The 23,168-nt window shown below is 49.6% G+C and overlaps 1 protein-coding gene across 11 annotated transcripts in view; it reads left to right on the forward strand.

Moving 5' to 3' along the window:
- Positions 1-23,168, forward strand: part of MICAL2 (microtubule associated monooxygenase, calponin and LIM domain containing 2) — a 252,739-nt gene that overhangs the window by 122,532 nt on the left and 107,039 nt on the right. For 4 of the 11 annotated variants that reach the window (XM_074401099.1, XM_039470504.2, XM_039470503.2 and 1 more), the window contains 7 exons: positions 5,121-5,189; positions 8,571-8,720; positions 10,131-10,253; positions 11,302-11,520; positions 11,755-11,856; positions 13,064-13,183; positions 18,194-18,256. In XM_074401099.1, the coding sequence (XP_074257200.1) occupies positions 5,121-5,189; positions 8,571-8,720; positions 10,131-10,253; positions 11,302-11,520; positions 11,755-11,856; positions 13,064-13,183; positions 18,194-18,256 (846 nt within the window). The remainder of the gene's footprint in view (positions 1-5,120; positions 5,190-8,570; positions 8,721-10,130; positions 10,254-11,301; positions 11,521-11,754; positions 11,857-13,063; positions 13,184-18,193; positions 18,257-23,168) is intronic. The other 7 variants (XM_039470509.2, XM_039470510.2, XM_039470511.2 and 4 more) reach the window with 3 other exon arrangements.

Here is a 23,168-nt window from a genome sequence, read left to right on the forward strand (position 1 = left end):
CCGTGGCCTCTGCCATCCCTGTGTACACGGGCACACACACAGGCGTACACACTCAGACTCACAGTACCTGCCAGTACTCTCCTAGACCTACCACTCATGGTGACATCTGTACTTACGGCCACTACAGTCATTACTGTACACATATGCAAGACACTCATTTTTGTTCCATTTTGAGCCCACTCCTTGGGGGATAAAACAAAAGTTGTCACTTGTCCCTGCAGAAGTCATCCCAGAAGCCAGATAAGTGGCCCCAGGTTTGATCCTGCTCAGCCGGTCCTCCTCCTCCAGCACTGGTTCCTGACGGAGTGGCATTCACAAAATGTGACTGACGTTTTTGTCAGTGTCTGGTCTGGGTGGGCCAGGTCCCCCTCTCCAACCTTCCTCTTCCTGACCCACCTGCACAGTTTCTGAAGAGCCTGGTGGCATTATGTCTGCAAGTGCCTCTTCCATCCACTCATTCAACAACTGTTTATTGCGTGCCTGCTTTATGTGGAGTTCTCCATAGTACTGGGCATGGAGCAGTGAATGAAGCAAGCAAGGACCCTGCCTAGGCAGCCTGCCTTCCGGTGGGACTTACAAACTTTCTCTCACCCCCCCCCTCCCCAACTTCTCTCACAGAACCACCCACCCAGCAGCCAAAGCTCCCCACTAGGTTTCTAGGACTTCTCATTGCAGAGGTTTGAAGAAGGCTTAGGAGAGTTAAGAGTGCTGTCTTCCAAGGCCGAGGCAAGCACAGGGTCCTGGAGCAGCCCCTCCAGGCGCCGGCAGGTCACGACTGAAGCTGTGCTCTCTCCTTTCCTCTGTGCAATCTCAGTCCAGGACTCAGAGCCGGTTTACAGATTGGGAATGCAGTTAGAAGTCAGGCAGACAAACACATAGTTAGGTCTCTGGGGATCTGGCAAATGCTCTAGCCTCTCAGAAGACTCCTTTGCTTGCCTGAGAAATGAGGGTAACAACATACACATCGTAGCATTGCTGCAAAGATGAGGTGGGCAAATGCATGTAGCAGGTCTGAGCACCATGTCTGGGAGGTGGAAGGGGCTCAATAAATGATAGTTCTCTTCCTTTAAAATGATGATTAAATGAAGATGCTTGTTTTCTCAAAAGATGAGTAAAACTATCTGGCTTGAACACTTGGTTCTGTACTGCCACCACAATCAATACAGCTCTTTACAGCATACCAAACACTTTCATATACATCTCATTTGCTCCTCATGTCACCTTTGGAGCAAGGCTGGGAACACATTTTCATGCCAGTTTTTAGACAGGGAAACTTGGACTTGGAGAGATTACATTTTGATAAGTCATGTAGGTGGTAAATGTCAAAGCCAGAAGTAGAATTCAGATGTTTAAACTTCTGTTACTCTGCCAAGCATGGGGTCTCATGCCTGTAATCCCAGCACTTTGGGAGGGTGAGGTGGGTGGATTGCTTGAGGCCAGAAGTTCAAGACCAGCCTGGCCAACAAGGTGAAACCCTGTTTCTACTAAAATACAAAAACTAGCCTGTGTGGTGGTACACCCTCCTAGCTTCTTGGGAGGCTGAGGCACGAGAATCACTTAAACCCAGGAGGTAGAGGTTGCAGTGAGCTGAGATCACACCACTGCACTCCAGCCTGGACAACACCGCAAGACCCTGTCCCCAAAAAGAATAAATAAAATAAAATAGAAGTCTGTTACGGACACTAGCCTCACTAATAGTGTCTAACACTTGTACCGTAGTCCCCACCATATCTGCGGTTTTGCTTTCCAAGATTTCAGTGACCTGTATTCACTCACGGTCTAAAAATATTAAAAGGAAAATTCCAGAAACAATGCACAGTTTAGATTGCGCACCATTCTGAGTAGCATGATGAAATCTCACACCTTCCCACTCCATCCTGCCTGGAATGTGAATCATCCCTTTGTCCAGTATATTCACGGTGTATACGCTACCCACCCAATATTAGTTACCTTAGCCATCTCAGCTTTTTGATCTAGTAACTGATGTATGTTTTCTTGATCTAGTAACATGGTTTGGCACTATTCATAGTTTCCAGCTTCCACTGGGGGCCTTGGAATGTATCTGCCATGGATGAGGGAAGACCACTATCTAACACTTTACAGAAGTGTTTTACATCTGTGATTTCATTACTCTCACAGCACCTTATGAACTAAAGAATGTAAGATCTCTTATAGTTAAGGAAACTGAAGTCAAAGTAGTTGGATGATTTTCCTGAGATCCCACAGCTGGGAAATAATTAGTACCAGCACTCAAATCCATGATTCCTTGAAGAAAGCACGCTCTTGCTGGTGTCACTGGCGATCTTTCTAAATGTCATAGCTGCTGCCCAAACCAACAAGGCCATAGCCTGCAATGGCCAACCTCTCTTCCTATGACCCATCTCTAAATTATTCCTGGGCTAGGCTATACCAGCTAACCAAATATAAAGTTTGTTTGCTTTGAGCTAAAATCACATTAACTCAGGCAGTATAGGAACATGTTATCTTGTGCTGATCAAATAAATGTTCAGATTGGCAGATCTTTGATTTTTTTTTAATGGGGAAACCAATTAGTTTAATAAATGCCTTTTGGTATATAGACTCTTTCAAATGATTGGGCAATCATGATAAAAAAGTATTCTTAGGGCGGAACAGCTGGAAACATTAATAGGAAAAGAACCTACGTTATTTCTTCTCATGTTCTCTTTGGGCACAGTAAGTATTTTCTTTCTTCTTGTACTTTCAATTCTTTGTAGAGTAAAATAGGGTCCAAGGATGAGGGAATACTGAAGCAATTTTGGTTCCCAAGTACAGATATACAGATAAGAAAAAATTAGATAAATCTCTAGGTTGGAACGTTGTTAACCTTTTTGCTTTAGCCTGGCTCTTAGTTGAGAATCAGTGCTTCAATGTTAAATTCATAGGGAAAAGTAGAAACCACCTGGGTATGTGTGTTGCTAACCTTTCCGTATAGACTACATTTGGTTGACCCGTGGCTCAGGGTGGGTCAGAGGGGCTGAGGTTGTCTCTGTCCTTGTCCTTTATTCCCCATGAAGGATTTGGAGTCTTCTCAGGGACTGCTGGCTGGGCATGGTCTCCCAGGAACACCTTTCATAAGCCCTTGGCTCATAATGCTGTCTTTGATCTGTATAGGCTCCAGGGAAACAGTTCCACTCTGGGCTGTTGAGTACAAAAGAGAGAAAATGTTTTGCTCTTTGGAGGAAAAGTCAAATCCTCATTTAAGGTAGAAACCAAAAACCAAAAAACAAACAAAAAAAACCAGAAACCCCCAAGATTATGCGTGAAGCGTTCTTGTTGGGTAGGACATTCTGTACCTTCACAGGCCCCAGTTTGGGGCTGGCCAGAGCAGCATTCTCAGGCTGCAGAGCTGGGGGTCCAGACAGCCTGTTCCTCTAAGAACCAACATTGTTGCAAATAAGGTCATCTGTTTCTCTTGGTGTTTGCCCAAGCTTTTGGCCTGAAATCATTTCCATTCACAGAATAATGATTTATTAGAAGCTGAGGAAAATGTTCAAGAGAAGGCAGGGCCCTTTGATGTGTTGTGTTGTGCTGCCTGGGTCAAATTTTTGAACAAATATCAATGGACTAAACTGTGGTTGATCTTGTCTTTAAAGACAAACAAACAAAAAGAAAACTGGTGCTGGCAAATGTGGGGAGAGGGCAGGGGATCATGAAGAGGACAAGAGACGAGGAAGCAGGTGCTTTCCGTTGGAGGGAGGGGCGCGTACCGGGCTGTGCGTTGGGGTGCCCGTAGCTGTTGTTGTTTCAGAACAACCAGGAGGTGAAAGAATCCCCCTGTGATTAAGTAGATTAGGATTTATGAGGCTGACTGGGCTGTACGCCTGGGTTTGGGGTGAGCACGTGGCCTGTAGCACTTCCCCCTGCATCCAAAATGGTAGCAAAGCTAGGATTTAATGTGGGCCTGCTATGGAGGGCCCCTCTGAGAGAGTAGGATGCTCCCTACCCCAATCTGTGGTCGGTGGGACATGGCTCCCTGGTTCTGAGAGAGCTAGCCATTTGGAGAAGGTCCCAGTGGCTGGAGAGTGGTAGCAGAGAGGTCTTACCCCAGAAAGGATAGGGGAGCCTAGGTGGACCCTAGCCCAGTGTCAAGGGTAGGCTTACCCATGGGGTGCAGAGGAGTACTAAATTCAGTCAGTCCCACTCCAGCCATAGCATCAGCTCAGCCTCCAGAATTCTGCCCCTTCCCTAAGGAGACATGCCCAACGACAGAGTGCCCTTTGGGAGCCCTTGCAGGGTGACGCAATGGGCTTGGGTAGAGCAGGGCTTTCCGGACTTAAATGTCCAGATTCATGCAGCAGAGAGTGGGCTGTGAGGGGTTCTCATAGGGCAATCGCGTCATGTATCATCTAAACCAGGAGACTTCTGGGAGTGAAGAGGGCACTGTTAACAATCAGATAGGGGGAAAAAGCAGTAAATCAGAACTACCCCCACACACCTCCAGCAGACTAGGCTGTGTGGTCATGCCAGTCATCAGGCTATAGTTAAGGCTTATTTGAAGTTAATAAAATATTGTTTACTAGTATCTGTGATGGTGACCAAATTGCAGGCTTAATTTGCCATCAAATCCCTGGGCAGCTCATTTGAGTCCTCAGAGTCCGTGTGAGGTGAACCAGATGGCCTCCTTGTAGGAGAGAGGCTCCCTGGTTGCAGAGAGACCCCTGGTGGGCTCCATTAGGCGGCACACTGAGGGCATCAGTAGGCCTGGCTGTGGCCTTGGGCACTCCATTAAACTGCTCCAAGCCCAAGGGCCACATTGCAATGGAGATCATCCTGGCCCTGCCTATGTTACCGGGATCCTTTTTTGCTTTGATGTTTCATGACGATCTTTGGGGATGTGATTCCTGCCCCTTCTGACGGAAGCCTTGGCTCTCTAAATGGAGTGAGGTTCTTTCCACTGTGCCTGAACAAACCTCTGTGACAGCATTTGTCACAGTGCAGGGTAATTTACTACCACGCCTGCCTGTAGGCTGACAGCTGTTTGCAGACAGGGACATATCTGCAGCGCCAGCTCAAAGCCAGCCCTGTGCCCTCAGGGGTTTTAGTGGGACTGAAGCCCTCGCTGGCCCCCTGAGCTCACTCTGCTTTCTTGGCCATTGCAGGTGGATGGTCAAACCGGAGAGAACGACATGAACAAACGGAGGCGGAAGGGCTTCAACAACCTCGACGAGGTTTGTGTACACAGTGTGGGTTTAAACAGAGGCAGATTTCCTGACAACCAGTGGCCACGGGCGGCCTCCCTGTGGCAGCAGCCTGGCCCTGCCCCTTCCCTCTGTCATGAACCACTGGGCTCCAGGCTTGGCGTAGTGGGAAAACAGTTGGGGTTTTGGATCTCGCTTCACTACTTACTAGCTATGTAACCTGGAGAAACAACCTCCCAGGATGTGGTTCATGTCTGTAGCATGCAATGACACACTTGAAACGCATGAAACTTTGCAGGACTTTTAAAGATGAATAAGGTGAACATGGTATCTGACACGTGTTAATCAATACACAGTCACTACTAATAGGAAATAGTAAGACGAGTCAGCACTCCCACTTTCTCCCAATCATCCTTTGTATTCCTTTGCTTTTAGCCTTTAAGGCAAATGTCCTGGTGCCCACAAGTGCCACCTTCTGGTGAAAAGAGAAGATTACAGGTTAGTTTGTCAAAGGAGAGCTTGAATCTCTCCCCTGCTTCTGAAAAATTGATCAAGCAGAAAAAGAGTATCAGTTCTTGCTTCCCTGGGCAGCTTTTAAAAGACACCTGAGATATATACTTCATTCAAACAAAGCCATTCTAACTCCACAGACATGCATATCATCAGCAAAGTGTAGGATGCGAACCTCGGCTAGCCTGCTGGCTGACCCGGAAATGACTGAGAGGCATGCAGGACGATCTGCATAATACATTGATTCCTGAGGTAGAAGGGACTTTTTCTATCGCATGTGGTTGAAGAGTTTTATTGCTGTATATTTTCATGGTATGGTTGCTCGTGTCTGATTTGCCGTATCCCACAACAGTGAGCAGCACTATAAGAAGTAGAGCCGTGAGGTTCACCTTGGGGAAAGCAGCAGCCAGCCATTCCACTCGTTATCCGGGATGGTCAAAGGGCAGTGCTGATGAAGAAAAACCAGTTCAGTTCATATCTTAAAATGTGAAGAAACCCATTTTACCCAGTGAGTTCAAAACACCCTGGCCTGAACATTTTCCTAGAGCTCTTGAAGGTGCTTCCTTCAAGCACTGTTGCCTCCCCACCTCTTGGCTGTGGTGTAAGCAAGAAGCCAGCAAATAGAGACGCAGAGAGGAAACAGAGGCTGCACAAGGCTAGAGACATGTTCCATTTCCCAGGTTACAGGTGTTGGCTCTCCACCTTCAGGGCCTGGGATTTGCTCCTGCCTGTTCCCAAGAAGCTGCCCTTGGGTACACTTTGTCTCAGGCAGAAGTCTCTTCCTGCCTTTCACCCATGGCTTGTTTAAGGGATGTGAGTGTTGTTTCTGTTACTGGCAACACAGGAGCTAGAGTGGGAAGAAATCTGGTTTGTGTCTACACTTTCTGAGATGCCCTGGACAGTCTCCTGGGGCGACTGTTTTGTTTAAAGTCAGTTTTAACAAAGCAGTATTCTTTCTAAATTCTTGCTGCTCAAAATGTGATCCAAGATCCAGCAGCAGCAGCTGGGTACTTGTTAGACATACAGGTTTTCAGGGCCCACCCCAGACCTACAGAAATCAAATCTGCTTTTGAGGATTGATTTCCAGATGATTCATGGGCCCATTCATGTCTGAAAGTGCTGGCCTATGTGGCCCACTGTCCTGCCTAACTTTGGTGTTGAACAAACAGTGACTGCCCAAGTAAACACACCCTCTTCTCACTCAAGCCTGTGCTGTGGTATACAGTTACACCGCGTTCTGAAGGAGCGTGTGCCTCTCTGGTGTGCGTTTGTCCAAAACACTCAGAGTGGCTCTATATACTAGGTTTCCCATGGGGCTGCCACACCTAGGGATCTTTTGTTTTTGAGACGGAGTTTCGCTCTTGTTACCCAGGCTGGAGTGCAATGGCACGATCTCGGCTCACCGCAACCTTCGCCTGCTGGGTTCAAGCAATTCTCCTGCCTCAGCCTCCTGAGTAGCTGGGATTACAGGCATGTGCCACCATGCCCAGCTAATTTTTTGTATCTTTAGTAGAGACGGGGTTTCACTATGTTGACCAGGATGGTCTCAATCTCTCGACCTCGTGATCCACCCGCCTCGGCCTCCCAAAGTGCTGGGATTACAGGCTTGAGCCACCGCGCCCAGGATCTTTTTTTAAAAATTAACTACAACTTGCCTCTTCCTGTGAGGGACACGCCTGGTGTCCCTGAGAAAACCGACTGCCCACCTGCTGTGGCAGCACCATTTATACTTCCAAGGCCTGTGGGAGGAGATCCTGCAGTAAGGAGGAACAGAGCCTCTTAAGTAAACACTGGTCATCTTCAATTGTTTACTGTTAGCAGATGAGCTAGAGAAATCTTGTATGGAACTCTGTTTTATAAACTAGCGTAACCAAATGATCAAGGTCTACATCACCACTTGTAAGTCATGTTGATATCATGTGCCCCGCTGTACTGGCATGAGAAGAGCATTTCACCTCGGCAGTGTCCTTTCCCAAAGTCTAATTATGAGAGAACGTCAGACCAACCCAGACTGAGGGGCTCTATGAAACAGCGGCTCAGTACCCTTCACAGAGTGTCAGTCTGTTACAGAAGCTGTTACAGTTTGTAGGAAACCAAGGAGACCGGATGATGAAATGCAGCGTGGGATCCTGGATTGAATCCTGGGACAGAGAAAGGATATGAGTGGAAAAACTGATGCAATCCAAATAAAGGCTATAATTTAGTTAATAGTATTGTGCCAGTGTTAATTTCTCAATTTTGATGACAGGAGCAATTATTCCAGATTTAACACTGCTGGCAGCTGGGTGAAGGGTATGCAGGGACAATCTGTGCTATCTTTGCAACTTTTGTGTAAATCTGAAACTATTTCTAAATTAAAAGCTTTCTTTTAAAAGATAGCAAAAATAGAACAGGGCTGGCTAAAGCTGGGGGTGGGGTACAGAGGAGAGAGGAGAAAGACCCTGGAGCCCAGGCCTTGCCTGAGTGACCCCCTACTGACTCCCTCATTGCTCCCCTACCCCCACTCTTCTCCTCTTCTCAGCCAGATGATGTATTTTTGAAAACCACTTTGTTCAACACTTCATGATTATGTTTGGTTTTTGCAGTAATCATGCGAAGTAGATTGCTGTTCTCATTTTATACATGAAATAATGTCAGAGAAGTCAAGTAAATCGCCAGTGTCACAGGGCTAAGAAATGAAGGTTGGGATTCAGACCCCAGCTGTCTGGCTCCCAAGCCTAGCTGTGCCCATCCTTTGGAAAGACGTATCCCTCCTGTGAGTGTTGCCTCTGCAGGGCTCTGCCTCCCTTCCTCAGGACCTCGGAGGGAGCCCTTCTGCAGGAAACTAGTTCCACGTCCTGAGTCCCCAAGTCTGCTTTCTGATGTCCGGTAACCATCAGTGTCCCGTTTCAACCTTTGCAGCCTTCCAACTTTTCCAGCCGTAGCTTGGGCTCCAGTCAAGAGTGTGGGAGCAGTAAAGAAGGTGGAAATCAGAACAAAGTCAAGTCCATGGCAAATCAGCTGCTGGCCAAGTTTGAGGAGAGCACTCGGAACCCCTCACTCATGAAGCAGGTGAGTCATGTCAAATACTCACTGGACCTGACTTCCTGGTGACTTTTTGGCAGGAATGTTCTGGCTACTGCTAGACTTCAGATATGCCAGTCAGGCCTGGTCCCAAGGAGACCTGAGGGCCTTCTAGATCAGGAGTCAACAGACTTTTCTATAAGAGGCCAGATAGCAGTTTTTTAGTGCTTTGGAAGCCATACTGTCTCTGTTACAACCCTGCCATTGTAGTATGAAAGCAGCGGCAGACATACCCAAACAAATGAGCCTGTCTGTGTTCCAATAAAACTTTATTTACAAAAAACAGGAGCAGGCCAGATGTGGCTCATGGGCCTAGTTTGCTTGTGCTTGTTGTGCATTAAAGAAATCTGTTCCCTAATTTGGTTTTGCTTTCCAACCATGACTTGGTTTGCAGCCAGTTTTGAGATGATACAGTTTGAGGGAGCTTTGAGAGGCTGGCTGTCTGGGAAAGTACAAAGTCCACACTGAGAAGATCCATCCAAACCAGAGGAACTGAGTCTGAGCTCACAGTATGGAAGGCCAGCCTCACACGTGTTTCCTGGCACTCTCCTCTCTCCCTGCACTGGGGCAGCCTGGCGGGCTGTTGTGCCTGATGGGGGTTAGTCTGAGGCTGGAGGAGGCTGGATGCTGTGTCAGGCTGCAGGCTTCCTCCTGATTCCAGCTCTGAGGTGTGCGCCTCGTGGTTCGGTTTGCTCCCCTGAACTTCTTTTAGGATGCTCTTGTCACATTACAGAAGCTTGGGAAAAGAGGTTGGTTTTTTTATGGTGAACACCTGTCACATGACAGAATGAGGCTCCTTTTGGGAGGACAGACTCTTAGTTCATAGCTTGAGAGGCAACCAGAGATGTCTCCTTAGTCTCGTTGTGGACTGTGTGTCTCCTGGGCAAACTGACCTTCTCCAGGAAGTGAAAGGATTTTATTATAATTTATTAAACAAATTTTCTGGATGCCTGGTCTGGAGGCTTTGCCCCTCACAGTCCCCAAGTGTTGATGAGGGCTCAATTCCATCAAAAGCACCAGAGCATCCCTGTCATTGAGTGGGCAGGAAGCTTTTCCATTTCCAGGTGGACTCCTGAGCCAGCCACCCTGCCCTGGCATGGGCTCCAGCAGTGCCTGCTTAAGGGCCTATGTCTGAGCCAAAAGCATAGCCACCCTGGGATTCACACTTTGTCCACGAGAAGGGGACTCCAGGACTCACTGTTCACATGGACAGGGAGCCAGGGCTCAAGTTTCCCAGCTGGGCCTGGCTTGCAGGAGCTTAGCCCAGTGCTGTCTCTGCACTTGCAAACTTCGTCTCCCTGCTCCTCTGTCTCCTCCCTCTGAGCCTCTCAATCTGATTCACCTTTTCCTTCACTGTCTCCTGCGGCTGCTTTTTTGGACTCGCCTTTCTCCTCCCAGGAACGCCGTGTCTCAGGGATAGGTAAGCCCGTCCTGTGCTCTTCCTCCGGCCCTCCTGTTCAGTCTTGCTGCCCCAAGCCAGAGGAGGCCACACCCAGCCCGTCTCCTCCACTGAAAAGGCAGGTAGGGCTCCTTTCAGTGGATGCTGTTCTGTTAAAGGGCAGAGGGGACTTTGATCCAGAGGGGTGGGGTCAGTGGCTCTTCCCACACCCCAGGTATGGCTGATTGTCGATTCTCTGGACACACCTTGAGGTCGCCACCCTCATAGGTAAGAATAACCAAGTATGCAGCATCACAAAATACATTTCATGGATCCCTTAGCCAGTCAGAAGTATCAGCTGACCAAATACCACGGTCGCCATGGTGCTGCTAGGGAAAAATAAACTGTACCACAAGGTATTTTGTATGGTGCCCCGTGACACTGAGCATTATCTGCAGACCATTCGAATAGGCTGATTTCCAAATCAATGAAAAAGTGATGTTGAAATGGGCCCAGGTGGCCACTTGGCTGGATGCATTGAAGAGGTAAGGCTGGGATGTGGCGAGGCCTTCCCGGTACCAGAGTAGACCTGCATAGTGGGCAGGAGGGCGCTGGCAGTCACGGAGTATGGCTTATGCCAGGTCCTGCTCCTGGGTTTGGAATCTGAGCAGAATCACTACTATTGGCCATAAGCCGCAAAGGTTTCTGGTTAGCATTAGGATTTGTGTGTTGCCTCCAGGTGGTGGAGGTTGAATAAGGTCAGTGTGGATACAATGCAGAAATTTTATGTCTGTGTGCCTCACCTGGGGAGCTTTTTAAACACTGCCATTGACTCATGCCCAGTCCAGAACAATGCAATCAGAATCTCTGGGGGTTGGGCCCAGACTTGGGTCATTTTTTCTTAAGTACCCATAATGCCAGTATGCAGCTAGGACTGAGAAACGGCATTATACAGGTTTTGATTCAGGAGGCCTAGGGCGAGGCTTCAGACCATGTATTGTGAATGAGGATGCCAGGCAATTTTGATGCAGGTAGAGAATCAATTCCTGGGGGTAGTTTGGAATCCTACTTAGGGTTGCACCTGGTGCGCCCTTTGTCTCTGGGCAATATCCTTCACAGGGGATGCCTCATGGTGGGGGTGTATGAAAGGGCTGCAGTAGGGAAGGAAGCTTAATTTTCCCTCTTTCCCAGTTCCCCTCTGTGGTTGTGACGGGGCACGTGCTCAGAGAGCTCAAGCAAGTGTCTGCTGGCAACGAGTGCCTGAGCAGGCCCTGGAGAGCCAGAGCCAAGTCTGACCTACAGCTGGGGGGTACAGAAAATTTCGCTACCCTGCCTCCTACCCGCCCGAGGGCACAGGCTCTTTCCGGGGTGCTGTCGCGGCTGCAGCAAGTGGAGGAAAAGATTCTCCAGGTGAAAGACTCACTTTTTGCCCTGTCTCTGTCTGTGTCTGGGCGACTTCTCTTCCCCTCCCTCCTCCTGCCCACGTGGGTTCCTCCTCCGTCTGCCCGCCCCCTGCCTCCCGTCCTGCTGTGTGTGGTGAGCTGGTGAGGCCCCGGCTGCCTTCCTCACCCACTTCTTGGAAGCAACTGTCTCAGTCTCTGTCACTATTTCTCTTTTCTTTCTCCTCTCTCACCTTCACTGCAGAAGAGGGCTCAGAACTTGGCCAACAGGGAATTTCACACAAAGAACATTAAGGAGAAGGCGGCCCACCTTGCCTCCATGTTTGGACACGGGGATTTCCCGCAGGTAAACATGGGGCTTTCAGAGCCCCCAGGAACCCAGATGTTGGACATCCACCAGGTGACCTTGAATCGGGCTCTGAGCTCAATTTTCTCCTTCCTCCTGCTTTTGTAGCATGAGGAGCTATTCATTTTTCAAGCCACTAAATAATTCAAGCTGGCATCTAAAAAAGACCCAAATGTGCAGATTCAAAATAAGGCAAAACTAAGGCAGGAAAGTAAACTCAGGTCAAGAAAGACATTTCTAAACAGAAGCACAAGTTGGTAGGCCCCAGATATTTTCCACGCAGGCTCTGAGTTTCCTCAGGGTCACCACAAACAGGAAACAGTCATAAGTTGCAGAATCACAGTGCCTTGACCCAGTTGCCTGTGATGTTTTGGGGTGTGAGAGAAATCTCCCTGTGGCCCTGATCAGGAAGATACTGAAGGATGAGGCCAAGCACATGCTGTAACCGGGGCTCTGCTTCCCCGTGGGGTAAAGTCAAGCCAACAAGAATGGCTTTGCCTTAGAATTAGGAGGTACAGCCTCCTCAAGCCAGGTACTTCTTTGGAAATTCGCTGAAAAGAAGAGCGTGTGCTGGAGAGGAGGTGAAAGAGTGGATGATGAGATCCTGCAGGTGGGTGTATGTGTGAAGTCCTCCCTCCCTCGCAGCATGCCTGGTGCTAGAACTTGGCTCTCCACTGTTTTCACTTCGTCTCCTCCAGACCTGCATCTTCTGCTACTTGGTGGAGTCACTGATGTGGGAAGGATGCTTTACACTTACTTGATTTTTAGGATTCCACGTGGCTGCTAGGAGGCTAGCGCAGTTGTCTGCTGCAGCCACAGAGGCCCCTGCTGTGGCCACCTGCCCTGAAGCAGCCCAGGGCTCTCCTCTCCTAAGCTCGCAGCTGCTGCTTCATACCAAGCTCCAGGGTGAGGGCTTTGGTAATTGGCGTTGGTGTCCGAGGCAGATGTAGGCAGGAATGGATTGAATCTGTGTGAGCTATTTTGGTGTGACAAGGGAGCTGGAATAGTTGTAGCAGAATGCAGTGTAACCAGGAGCCAGATAATCCTGCCTGGCTCCAAAGCCAGGGGTTTCTGTGTTGTCCTGAGACATGGGTCTCCTCTCTTTGCCCCGTTGCATGCACGGGCATGGGACTGCATGATCGAGGTGTCTATCACCATGTGTGACTCCTAGGATAATCCTCGTTTCTTCTACTTCTGTTCTGTGCAGAATAAACTCTCTAAAGGCCTGTCTCATACTCATCCTCCATCTCCTCCCTCTTGCCTTCCGTCTCCTGATCCAGCTGCTTCTTCTCCATCAACTGCTGACTCTACTTCTCCTGCCAGAAAGGTAGTTGTTCTGAACAATTTGCTTTCCTCACCCCCTGCATGTTCCCAGATGTTTTCATGCCCCACTTGACCTGCACGGACAAACATCTCAAGCCTGGCTTGGCTAGAATACAAATTTGTAAGATATTTTACAACAGTGCTGGATTCGATTTTGCTTTTGCATTAGAGCACACAACATGGCAGAACAGGCAGCATACAAAAGCTTGCCAAACAGGGCTCATTCATTCAGCAAGCACTAATCAGGACACACCATATGCCACCCTCCATGCCAGACGCTGAGAAAACAGAGAGGGCAGTGCAGATCCCTTACTACGGTTGAGATGGGAAACTGCACATTAGCATAGAAATACGTAACATTTTTACAATACAAAATAGTGGATATATTTGCCTGTTCTGTCCTAATAAGATGGCAATTTCACATGATAAACTTAATGTAATACTATTCATTAATTCTGTAAGAGGTATAAAGGGCAAGATTGTAGAAATGGAGAGGGGAGAAGACTGGTAGGTAATGCAGAAGGTTAAACGGGAACTGAGTGAGTGTTGAAGGTTCTGTGGGGGGATTTTGCTAGAGAGAAGTTTAGGGCAAGGGCGTTTTGGAGAGGGGCTAGCCTGTGCAGAGGCAGGAAGGCGGGGCTTGCATGGCATGGAAAGATGGAATGTCTGGTGTGAGTTGAACTTGTAGATAAAAGTATTTATAGGGGCAGGGAGAGTGGAAGAGAGCCCACTCTGTATAAAGGAATTTCATTTTATCCTCTGGATTATAGGAAGCCACTGCGGGATCTGTTCTGGGTTCTAGCAGGACGACTCAGTAGTGCAGAGATTGACATGGAGGACAAGAAGAGAGGGCAGCTAACTTTGGTTAAGCGGTTAATGAAATGCACTCACAAACAATGATTAAGATTGGGTTTGGGGCTGCTCTTCGTGTTTTTCCCTTGTCCTGTTACCTCCTGTGCTGAGAACAATACCAGGCTGGGGTGGGAGAGGTCTGTCTTCTAGGAATCCTGGCCTCTGGAATGAATGAGGCTGGAAATGGGTGTGAAGTCTACCTTATGAGCTGTTGCTCATGGGGTAGGTTTGGAGTCTCCCCACTCCACCCTGCAACAGTGCTTCTCTGTATACAGCCAGCGTGTCTGGCTCCCACTGAGGCACAGTGTGTCATGCTGAATGTCCCACTGCCAGAAGGAGTGCTGGTCTGTTTCTGTGCTGTTAGACTGATGCACAACCCAGCTCTGTGCTATTACGTTAGTGAAAAATTAGAAGCTGCTTCTTGGTGTGTAATGAGGGGGTCCCACCCCTGTTGGCCTCTACCTCCGTAAGGAGAACAGTGTAGGTAGAGTCTCCAAGAAAGGAGCAAGGAGTCTTACTGGCCCCACACCAGCTGAGGCCCCCTGTGTGAATGAGAAGCACCCCAGAAAAGGCAGTACCAGGTAACACAGAGAAACACAAACACGATCTTCAGTGCCACTGAAAATAGCCATGGTCAGCACATCAAGATACCCAGACACCTGTTCCAGGTCAGCTGTTTGACCTTTAGTCTCCTGACCTCTCTGGGCCTCTGTCTTTCTCCTCAGTAAGAGCAGTTCTGGGCCTATGTTGCAGTGAGCTATATGGGTGGAGACAGGAATTTTTGTCATCACCATCAGCAAGGTTGCAGGGTAGGCTTTTTGCCCAGCTAGGGAAAGGGGCCTTCCCCGGGGTATACTCCCTACTATGTGAAAAGGTCATGGCACCCTTGGCAGGATGGTGGGAGGGGAGAGGGCACCTGGGCACAGACCAGGCAGTGGCTTGTGCTCAGAGTTGGTCAGCCGGGCCCAAACCCTGCTTCTCTCTGGCCCAGCCCCCTTCAGCTGCCTGGGCCCTTCAGGGTAGAGTTAGGCAAGGCCTTCTCCTGTCCCTGCCTTTCTCCCATCCTCAGGAAAGTCTGGCATGATCACTGTTGGGGTCAGCACCAGGGCAAGAAAAGCCCCTACACCGCTCAAGTTCCCTGACTTGGTTTCCACTGGGCATGAGTTCCCTCTAAGAGAGGGCAGGGAGCAGCCTGCTGGGAACATGTGGAGCTGCTGTGTAAGACAGAGATGCTTTCAGCCACTAAGCCTGTTCCCATCACATCATCACCATACCCGCTGAGGCCCTGCCTGCCGCTGTCTCTGGCTCTTCAGGCAGCCCTCCCCTGAGGACTCAGCTCCCTCTCAGCCATTAGTTAATTTTGCTCCTCTAGAAGGGAGGCCACTGCTGATCTGGCCTGTGGTGTGGCTGCTGGCCATTTGCCATGCTCATAAGTTCTTGCAAGAACAAGAAGACACTGAGCTTTTGCACAGCTGGGCGGGCGGGGGTGGAGGCTCTTCACTGTGCTGGGAGCTACCCTTCAGTCCTCCTGGGTCAGAAGAGCACTGAGGATTACAAAAGGAGCTTTCTCTACCAGTGTCACTCAGAAAGCTAATGTGTAAACATTCATTCATTCATTCAACAAATTTTATTTTTGAGACAGGGTCTCTCTCTGTCACCCAGGCTGAAGTACAGTGGCCTGATCATAGCTCACTGCAACCTTAAACTTCTGGGCTCAAGTGCTCCTCCCGCCTCAGCCCTCCACCCCTGAGTAGCTGAGACTACAGATGTGAACCACCCCCCTCAATAAACAACAAATAGTTATTAAATGACAATCCAGTGTTAGGCACTTCAGGCTCTCAGGATACGCATCGATGCATAAGAGTTAAATCCCTGCCTTAATGAGGCTTACACCCTAGTAGCCTACAACAATCAACATAATATATCAGTAAATCATGTAATGTATTAGAGGGCAAGACAGTATTTCCTATGAAAAACCTAGAGCTGGTGGTGGGAACGCAGATTGCTGGGGAAGGAAGGGTGACAATGTTAAATGGAGTGGTTGGGCAGGGGCCGGCGAGTTCTTCCTGTGATTTCGAGAACTGAGCAGGAGCAGAGCCACAGGTAAGAGGGCAAAGGCTCTGGGAGGAGACTGGAGCCCAGTGTTCCGACTCCCAGGCCGGTGCTCTCCTGGGTACTGCAGAGGCTGTGTGTGCATGGAGGCCTTGTCAGAGGGATCAGCCCAGAGGCTGCGTCCACGTAAAGTCCCACACTCAGGGACAGGGAGGGCTTTGTGATGGCCAACCCCAGATCTACTGTCCCACCTCTACAGCTTTGTTCCTTGCTTCTCCCCAATTGTGGTAGAACAATTGCTCCATTTTTGTCCTTTTAAAAAATTCTATCTCCCAAGCCGGTGTTGGCCATTAGATGATGATGTAATTGAGCTCTTTCGACAGCCTCCAACGTCTTAATTACAGGCTGATGTTTCTTTCACAGTACGGCTGGGAATGATGGAGGAGCTCTTAGAATGAACACTTGGGCAAGTCACTTAGCCTCTCTGTGCCTCAGTTTCTCTAAGTGCCTATACTCACAGGTCTGTGCAGGTCGTACTGTGATTCCATTGCAGGCAGTTACGGATGGAGTGGCGAGTTGCTAGTTTAAAGCAGTCTTAGAAAGGATGTCACCAGCCTCACTCCTTGCCTTGACGTCCGTCCCTCCCTCCCTCCCCCCCCAAACTCTGCCCCACCATTGATTCAGCACTGGGCTTTCCACATGCAGGATTTGGCAGAATCACAGCCTTCTCTGAGGAGAGAACTGGCTGCTCCTTAAAGTAGGTGACGACTTGGTGATAAACAGATTTATTTTATCCCGGTGCAGCTCAGGGAGTTTCTCTCTTAGAGCCTGGGGCCTTAATGCTTCTTCCAGATTTGGGGCTGTTCGTGCTTCCCAATTGACCCAAGTTCGCCTTAATTCAGGGAAGCCAGAGGAAGAAAAATGCTCTTAGAAACTGATGCTTAGTCCTTGGCAACTTCCTGGCAGGCAGCTTGTCTCTGCTCCTGCCCTAGGGTCTTCCATGCCAATTCCAAGGATCCAGGAATAACCATCTCCTCGTGGGAACAGACTTAGCCAAACTTATTATAAGTAGCACTGTTACTCACAGGAATGCAAACTTGAGTTGCTGACTCCAAGACAGGGAGCCAGGGCCCTGCCTTCAGACTCCACTTACCCGCCCTATCAGATTGATATTCTGCTTTAAAATTCAGAGTGGTGCAAGTTTCCTGGCCTGAATGGTCACAGGGATTCTTGAGGGCTAGGCTCAGATCCTTGGCAGAGTCTGTCTTTCCAGGCTGTGGACTGTGGGGTCTATGCCCAGACTCAGGTCAAACCAGCCCTCTTCAGTGATCTCGGCTGTCTACCAGCCATTAGTTAGTTTCACTGTTCCAGAAGGGAGGCCACTTTGCAGATCTGGCCCATGGCATGGATATTGGCTGCTGGCTGCTGACTGTTTGCCATGCTGGTGAGCTCTCGCAAGAACAAGAGGGCACTGAGCGTTTGCACAGCTGGGCAAGGGGGGCCCTTTACTGGGCTGGGAATTAGCCCTCCATCCTCCAGGGTAAGAAGAACACTGGGCATTGCAAAAGGAGCTTTCTCTACCCTTGGGGGTGTTTGTTTTAAAACTGGATTTGCAGGGTTTACTCTTGAGATTTGCATATTAGAGGGAAAGAGGGAAATGCTGGGGCAATCTGCCTTTGTTTGATCCAGTAGGAGGATAAATCTCAGGGACAAGTCTCAAGGCTACCTCCAACCTCAACTGTTCCTCCTTCTATCCTGGGAATAGAGGTAGGCAACCTTACGGAGGTCTCCTGTGTGCATCCCAGCCGAGGGGGGTTTAATTTGCAGAGTGCTGGAAGGAGGATATGAGTTTCGAATCAGACCTGAGTTCAAAGCACCAATTACCCACTGTGTGGCCTTGGACAAGTTTCTGATCCTCTCTGAAGATTAATTTCTTAACCTATAAAATGGAGAGGAGAGCAGCTACTCTGAGGTGACTGGAATACTGCAATGTCCTAACATTTGCAAAATGCCTGAAGTATCCTGTAAAGCTTCTCTTTCCCCAGTGGAAGAGAATTCTGAAAGAAAGCTCATTTACCTGAAATGCATGTTGATCCTTCTCTTTCTTAAGGAAAAGAAGTCACCTTCAGGGTTCCATTTTCATCCCAGCCATTTGAGAACAGTGCATCCTCAGGTGAGTTAGAGCCTCCCTGAACTTCAGCTGCCTCACCTGCAAAGGGGGATTATTAGACCCACCTGCAGGGCTCTGGGAGCGAAGCACTTATGATCAGCAGCTCAGTGCCTGGCACCAGGAGATGAAGTTGGGCAGACATGGGCTCTTACTGGGAGCCCACAGCCCCTAAGGCCTGCCTGTGTCTCAGCTCTGAACTTGTCATTTCTAGGCACCCTTGAACACGGTGATTTCAGTTCTTTGCCTGCCCTCCTACCCCTAGCCCTGGGCATGTGGCTGAGGAATCAGGTCCAACAGGCTGTCCTCTGGTGTTTTCTCATCTAAGGACTCCTCAGTGAGGATGTTCTTGCCCAAGTGGACCCAGCAGACCTTCTCTGGCCCTACCTGTCAGAAGCTCCCCGTCGTGTGAGCCCTGCACTCTGAGGCCCTGCACATTTTACTCTCACCACTGCCTTACCCATGTGGGCTTGCTGGATGCTCATGCAGGCTGTATGGCCACAGGTGGCCGAACTCGGTGAAGTGCAGCCAGGACACCTGGTAATCTTGGCTCAGTTCCAGGCCCAGGGAGGGACATTTCCATTGTTCTCACACAAACAGGGCCTGGAGTCTGCTTCTTCCTGCATTCACAGTATTTGCCTTGTGCCAGGAATGTGGAGGTGAATAAGGCAGGTCACTCAGGGAGTGCAAACTGAGGGGAAGATGGGCCAGCTCCGTGCAGCGTGAGGAATGCTGTGCTATCAAGGCGTTGACCTTCATATTCTGCGCCGGGGTCACAGGATCGTTAGGAAAATGACTCATCGTAGAGGTCTAGCCATCATCTGCAGCCTACGTCGCCATGTTTCTGTCTAGATTGGCTCTGGGGAGAGGAGGCGAGGAGCTCATCCTGTGTGGGCCATGCCATGCTTGTGCAGAGGAAAGTGAAAGTGATTTACGATGGGAGAGAAGTCCCAGAACATGGAAATGCAAAGCTTCACAAGTGGCCTTGCTTTGTTTTAATTTTTGTGGGTACGTAGTAGGTGTGTATATGCATGAGGTACATGAGATGTTTTGATACAGGCATGTAATGTGAAATAAGCACATCACAGAGAATGGGGTATCCATCCCCTCAAGTATTTATCTCAAGTGGCTGTGCTTTGGACTCATTGTCTGCCCAGCGCCTCCCGCACCGCCCAGGTTCTGTCAGGAATCTTTTCTGCAGCCCTGCAAGGTTGGTGGTCGTCTCTCCATTTTACAGATGAGGAAGCTGAGGCTCACAGAAGGGAAATGGCATATGTGAGGTTAACCTCATGTAACATGGGATGATGCCCCTTCTGAAGTGTTCTAATTAATTTGCTGAAAAAGAATTAGAATTCAGAAGGGGGTAAAAAGTAATGAAAAACACCCAAATTCTTGAAAATTACAAGAATATTGAGAGATGTATAAAAGGTTGCAAAAGCAGTCCCAGGGCAATTCAAAATTGCTAATTCTTAAAAAAACTAGTGGCTGGAACATGATCATCTCTGACCAGATCTTCAGATTGCCCAACTTTGCATTTAGATGAAGTGTTCCCAGCCTAATCGTAAGCTCCCCCGTTGACCAGCCTCCCCAGGAGCGTGGTGGCTTGCCATCAATGCATGCTTCTCTTTGGTAGGAACTACTGCCTCTAACCCTGAGGTTAACACCGGGATGCCTTCTCTGGGATTTCTCCATGAGTTGAACATTTATTTCCCAGGATCCTGAGAACCTGGTGATTCTCCCAGTTGACTAGAGCAGTGCTACTCAAAGTGTGGTCCACGGGCAGGGACTGGGCTGCAATCCCATGATGACAGCAAGTGTTGTAAGCATTGGAAACTTGTAGAACCATTTGATATTGCCACACTTCAAATGTGTGATCATATTTCTAGTTTATTTTCGTTGTATCTGGAAGTAACGGGTCATAATGAATTAAAGGTTTTAAAAGGAAAAAACCTGTCATTAGCCACAGAGAATTCGAGGAGCAATGAGCGAGCAGAAGCCAGCTAGTTATATCCTCACTCTGAGAGCCAGTAAAGCCTTCCTGCTGTCAGGAAATAGAAGATAACCCTTGATGCCCAGGGCAACATTCACCTTCACGTTGGCCTTTGGGGTGGGCTTCGAAGGCCCCTGCCTCATCCCTGGAGACAAGTTCTCCATCACCTTGTTTCCCTGTGACCTCTCAAAGAAGTGCTGGTCTACCTCTTAGTGATTCTGGAATGCGATTCATCAGGTTTGGAAGGACAGGTAGGAGAGCCAGAGCAAATTTCCTTAAGGGTGCTTTCATTTTACTTTTTTTTTCTTTAAAGAATGTCACCCTCTCAGGGTGGATGTTTGGATGCCATGGGAAGGAAGGAGGCCCTTGGCCCTAAGGAAAGGTGGGACCAGGTGTGGCCTTCATCCTGGATCCCCTGCCCAGATGGCCCAGACCGTGCTCTGTGCTGTAGAACAGTGGAGCAGCTCTGTAGCTGCTGTTTCGGCAGCACCTCGCGGCAACCTCACCGCCCTCTGCACGCTTCAGTAACGCCTCCCTAAGTCAGGGTTGCTGAGCAGCTCAGTGCACAAAGCGCTTATTAGCTAAGTGGTTAATGAGGTCTCATTAGGGATTTGTATTAAAAGCCCCGGAAAGTATAGTCTCAATCTCTGCTTACTCAGGGGAGGCAGTAATTGTGCGTGGGTATCTTGGCATCACTGTGGTGCCTTTCTGGGAGAATACTGTGGAGCCAGTTCTCACACTGGGCCAGTGGAGGCAGCCACACAGGGGCTGGGCAGGCGGTGCTGAGAGTGTAACTGACCTTGTTGCCTCTCCTCCCCTCTTTATTTCCATACAAGCCCAGGAAATCCTTTGTATCCTATAGCCCCTATCTGAGGGACCGAGTTGGGGGCCTAGCAGGGGATGGGATGTCAGACAAACAATGGCTTATTGTCCTGAGCCAACACACCTGAACCTTTCTTGGAAGCAAGGGCTAAATTTCTTGGCATCTGTGGCCTCCTGGAAATGCCAGAGAGTGTGCTCGGAAGCAGACTCTTAATCTGTCTCAGGCTGGGCCAGAGTAGAGGCAGGGGTAGAAGGGGGTGCCGGGCCTGACAGCTGCTCCCAAGAAGTGGCAGGCTTGGTAAACTCTGATGAGGTCCCATCTGTCCAAGTTCAAGGGATCAGACAATCCCAGCAAGCCTGTAGCCATGTCCTCTGCAGGCCCCAAAGCCATACACGTGGTCTGGAGTGGCCATTCCAAAGTTGCTGTAATGTTGGGTTTCCCAGTGAGAAAAGGGGTGAGGAGCTCCTGGCTTTTGTTCGCACCAGCCTGCCAGGCACTCCTTTCCCTGCCCAGCCTGATGTAGTGCCCGTGCTTTTGCTGGAATTCAGTGAGTTAGCCTGAGGCCCTGAGGATGGGCACTGCCACCAGGAATAGGTGAGCTGTGGCGAGCCCACCATCACTGCAGTTCCCTGGATTTCCTGCTTTATAGTTGAGACTTTCTCTGATCAGCTTAGATGTGGACTCCCAAGGGCAGTCTTGGGTTTTGATGGAGATCATCATTTCATCCACACACAAGTTACTGTGGTTTGTGGTGGTGACGGCTATCAACCCCTGCCCGGGGGCCTCGCAGCCTCCATTGCTGCTCTCTCTGGCCACATCTCCCGGAGGCTGGGTTTGGAAGCTGGGGAGGACCTAGAGCAGGCGTCCCTGCGGGCCGCATGCGGCCCCCTGAGGCCATTTATCCAGCCCCCCGCCGCACTTCAGGAAGGGGCACCTCTTTCATTGGTGGTCAGTGAGAGGAGCACAGTATGTGGCGGCCCTCCAACAGTCTGAGGGACAATGAACTGGCCCCCTGTGTAAAAAGTTTGGGGACACCTGACCTAGGGCTTCCCTCTCTCTAGGATCTTGGAATCAGCAACAGTGCTTCTAGAATCTAGCTATGTACATTTGCCTCCCCCAAGAAGAGGCTGCAGCAATACCAGGGTGGGCTTCCAGAGCTGGGAGTGAGGAGTGAAGGAGAGGCAAGCTGGGGTTTGCAGAAGGGTGTATGTGTAATTGTGCCATGCTCTTTGGGCTATCAGCTTCCACCCATTTCCCAGCTCTTTGACACCTTGGTGGGGGTCCAGGCATTCGTAGGTACCCTCCGGAGCACAAGCACCACCCACAACCCATCACTGGGCCATGCACCAGGGCCCACGCAGAGCTGCTGTCTCCCCATCCCCAAGCTGACCTTGCCTGGCCCTGGCTCTGGCGCCTGCTGCAGTCCCCATCCTGCCCTACCTGCCCAGCATGCGCCCATTCCACATACTGCTCTCGTTGGCAGGGTGGGCTGTGGTCCTGTCGGGAAGGACCTGGGAGCTTCAGGGCAGGGTGGGGCAGGCTGAATCTAGAAGAGGGAAAAGAGAGAGGAAACAAGTATAAGGAAGGAAACAAAGCTGCTTCTCACCACACTCACACCACTCACTTGTGGTCACCAAATAGAGTGGGGATGTTTCTCCCCACCAACAAAATCTATAAATGGGTTTTCCTTTAGTTCTGGAAGCCATCTTTGCAAATTAGTTGAACCTGAGGAGGAAAACGCGGTTACCGGTTTATTATACAGGATCTTATCAAGGATACAGAGGAGCAGCCAGGTGAGGAGAGGCACAGGGCAGGGCATGTAGGAAAGAGCAGGTGCCTCCACACCCTCTTTGGGGTATCGCCCTTCAGGGGCCTCCACTCTCCAGAAGCTCTAAACCCTATCCTTTTTTGGTTTCTATGGAGGCTTCGTTAAGAAGGCGTGATCGATTACATCATTGGCCACTGGTGATCAATTCAACCTTGAGCCCCTCTGCCCTCATAGGCCAGTGTGTGGGACTGAAAGTTCCAACTCTTTAATCATAGAGTTGGTTCCTCTGGCAACCAGCCCCATTCTGAAGCTATCCAGGAGCTCAAGAGTTGCCTCG

Source organism: Saimiri boliviensis, chromosome 6 (assembly GCF_048565385.1).
Source record: "Saimiri boliviensis isolate mSaiBol1 chromosome 6, mSaiBol1.pri, whole genome shotgun sequence".
Classification (NCBI taxonomy): Eukaryota; Metazoa; Chordata; class Mammalia; order Primates; family Cebidae; genus Saimiri; species Saimiri boliviensis.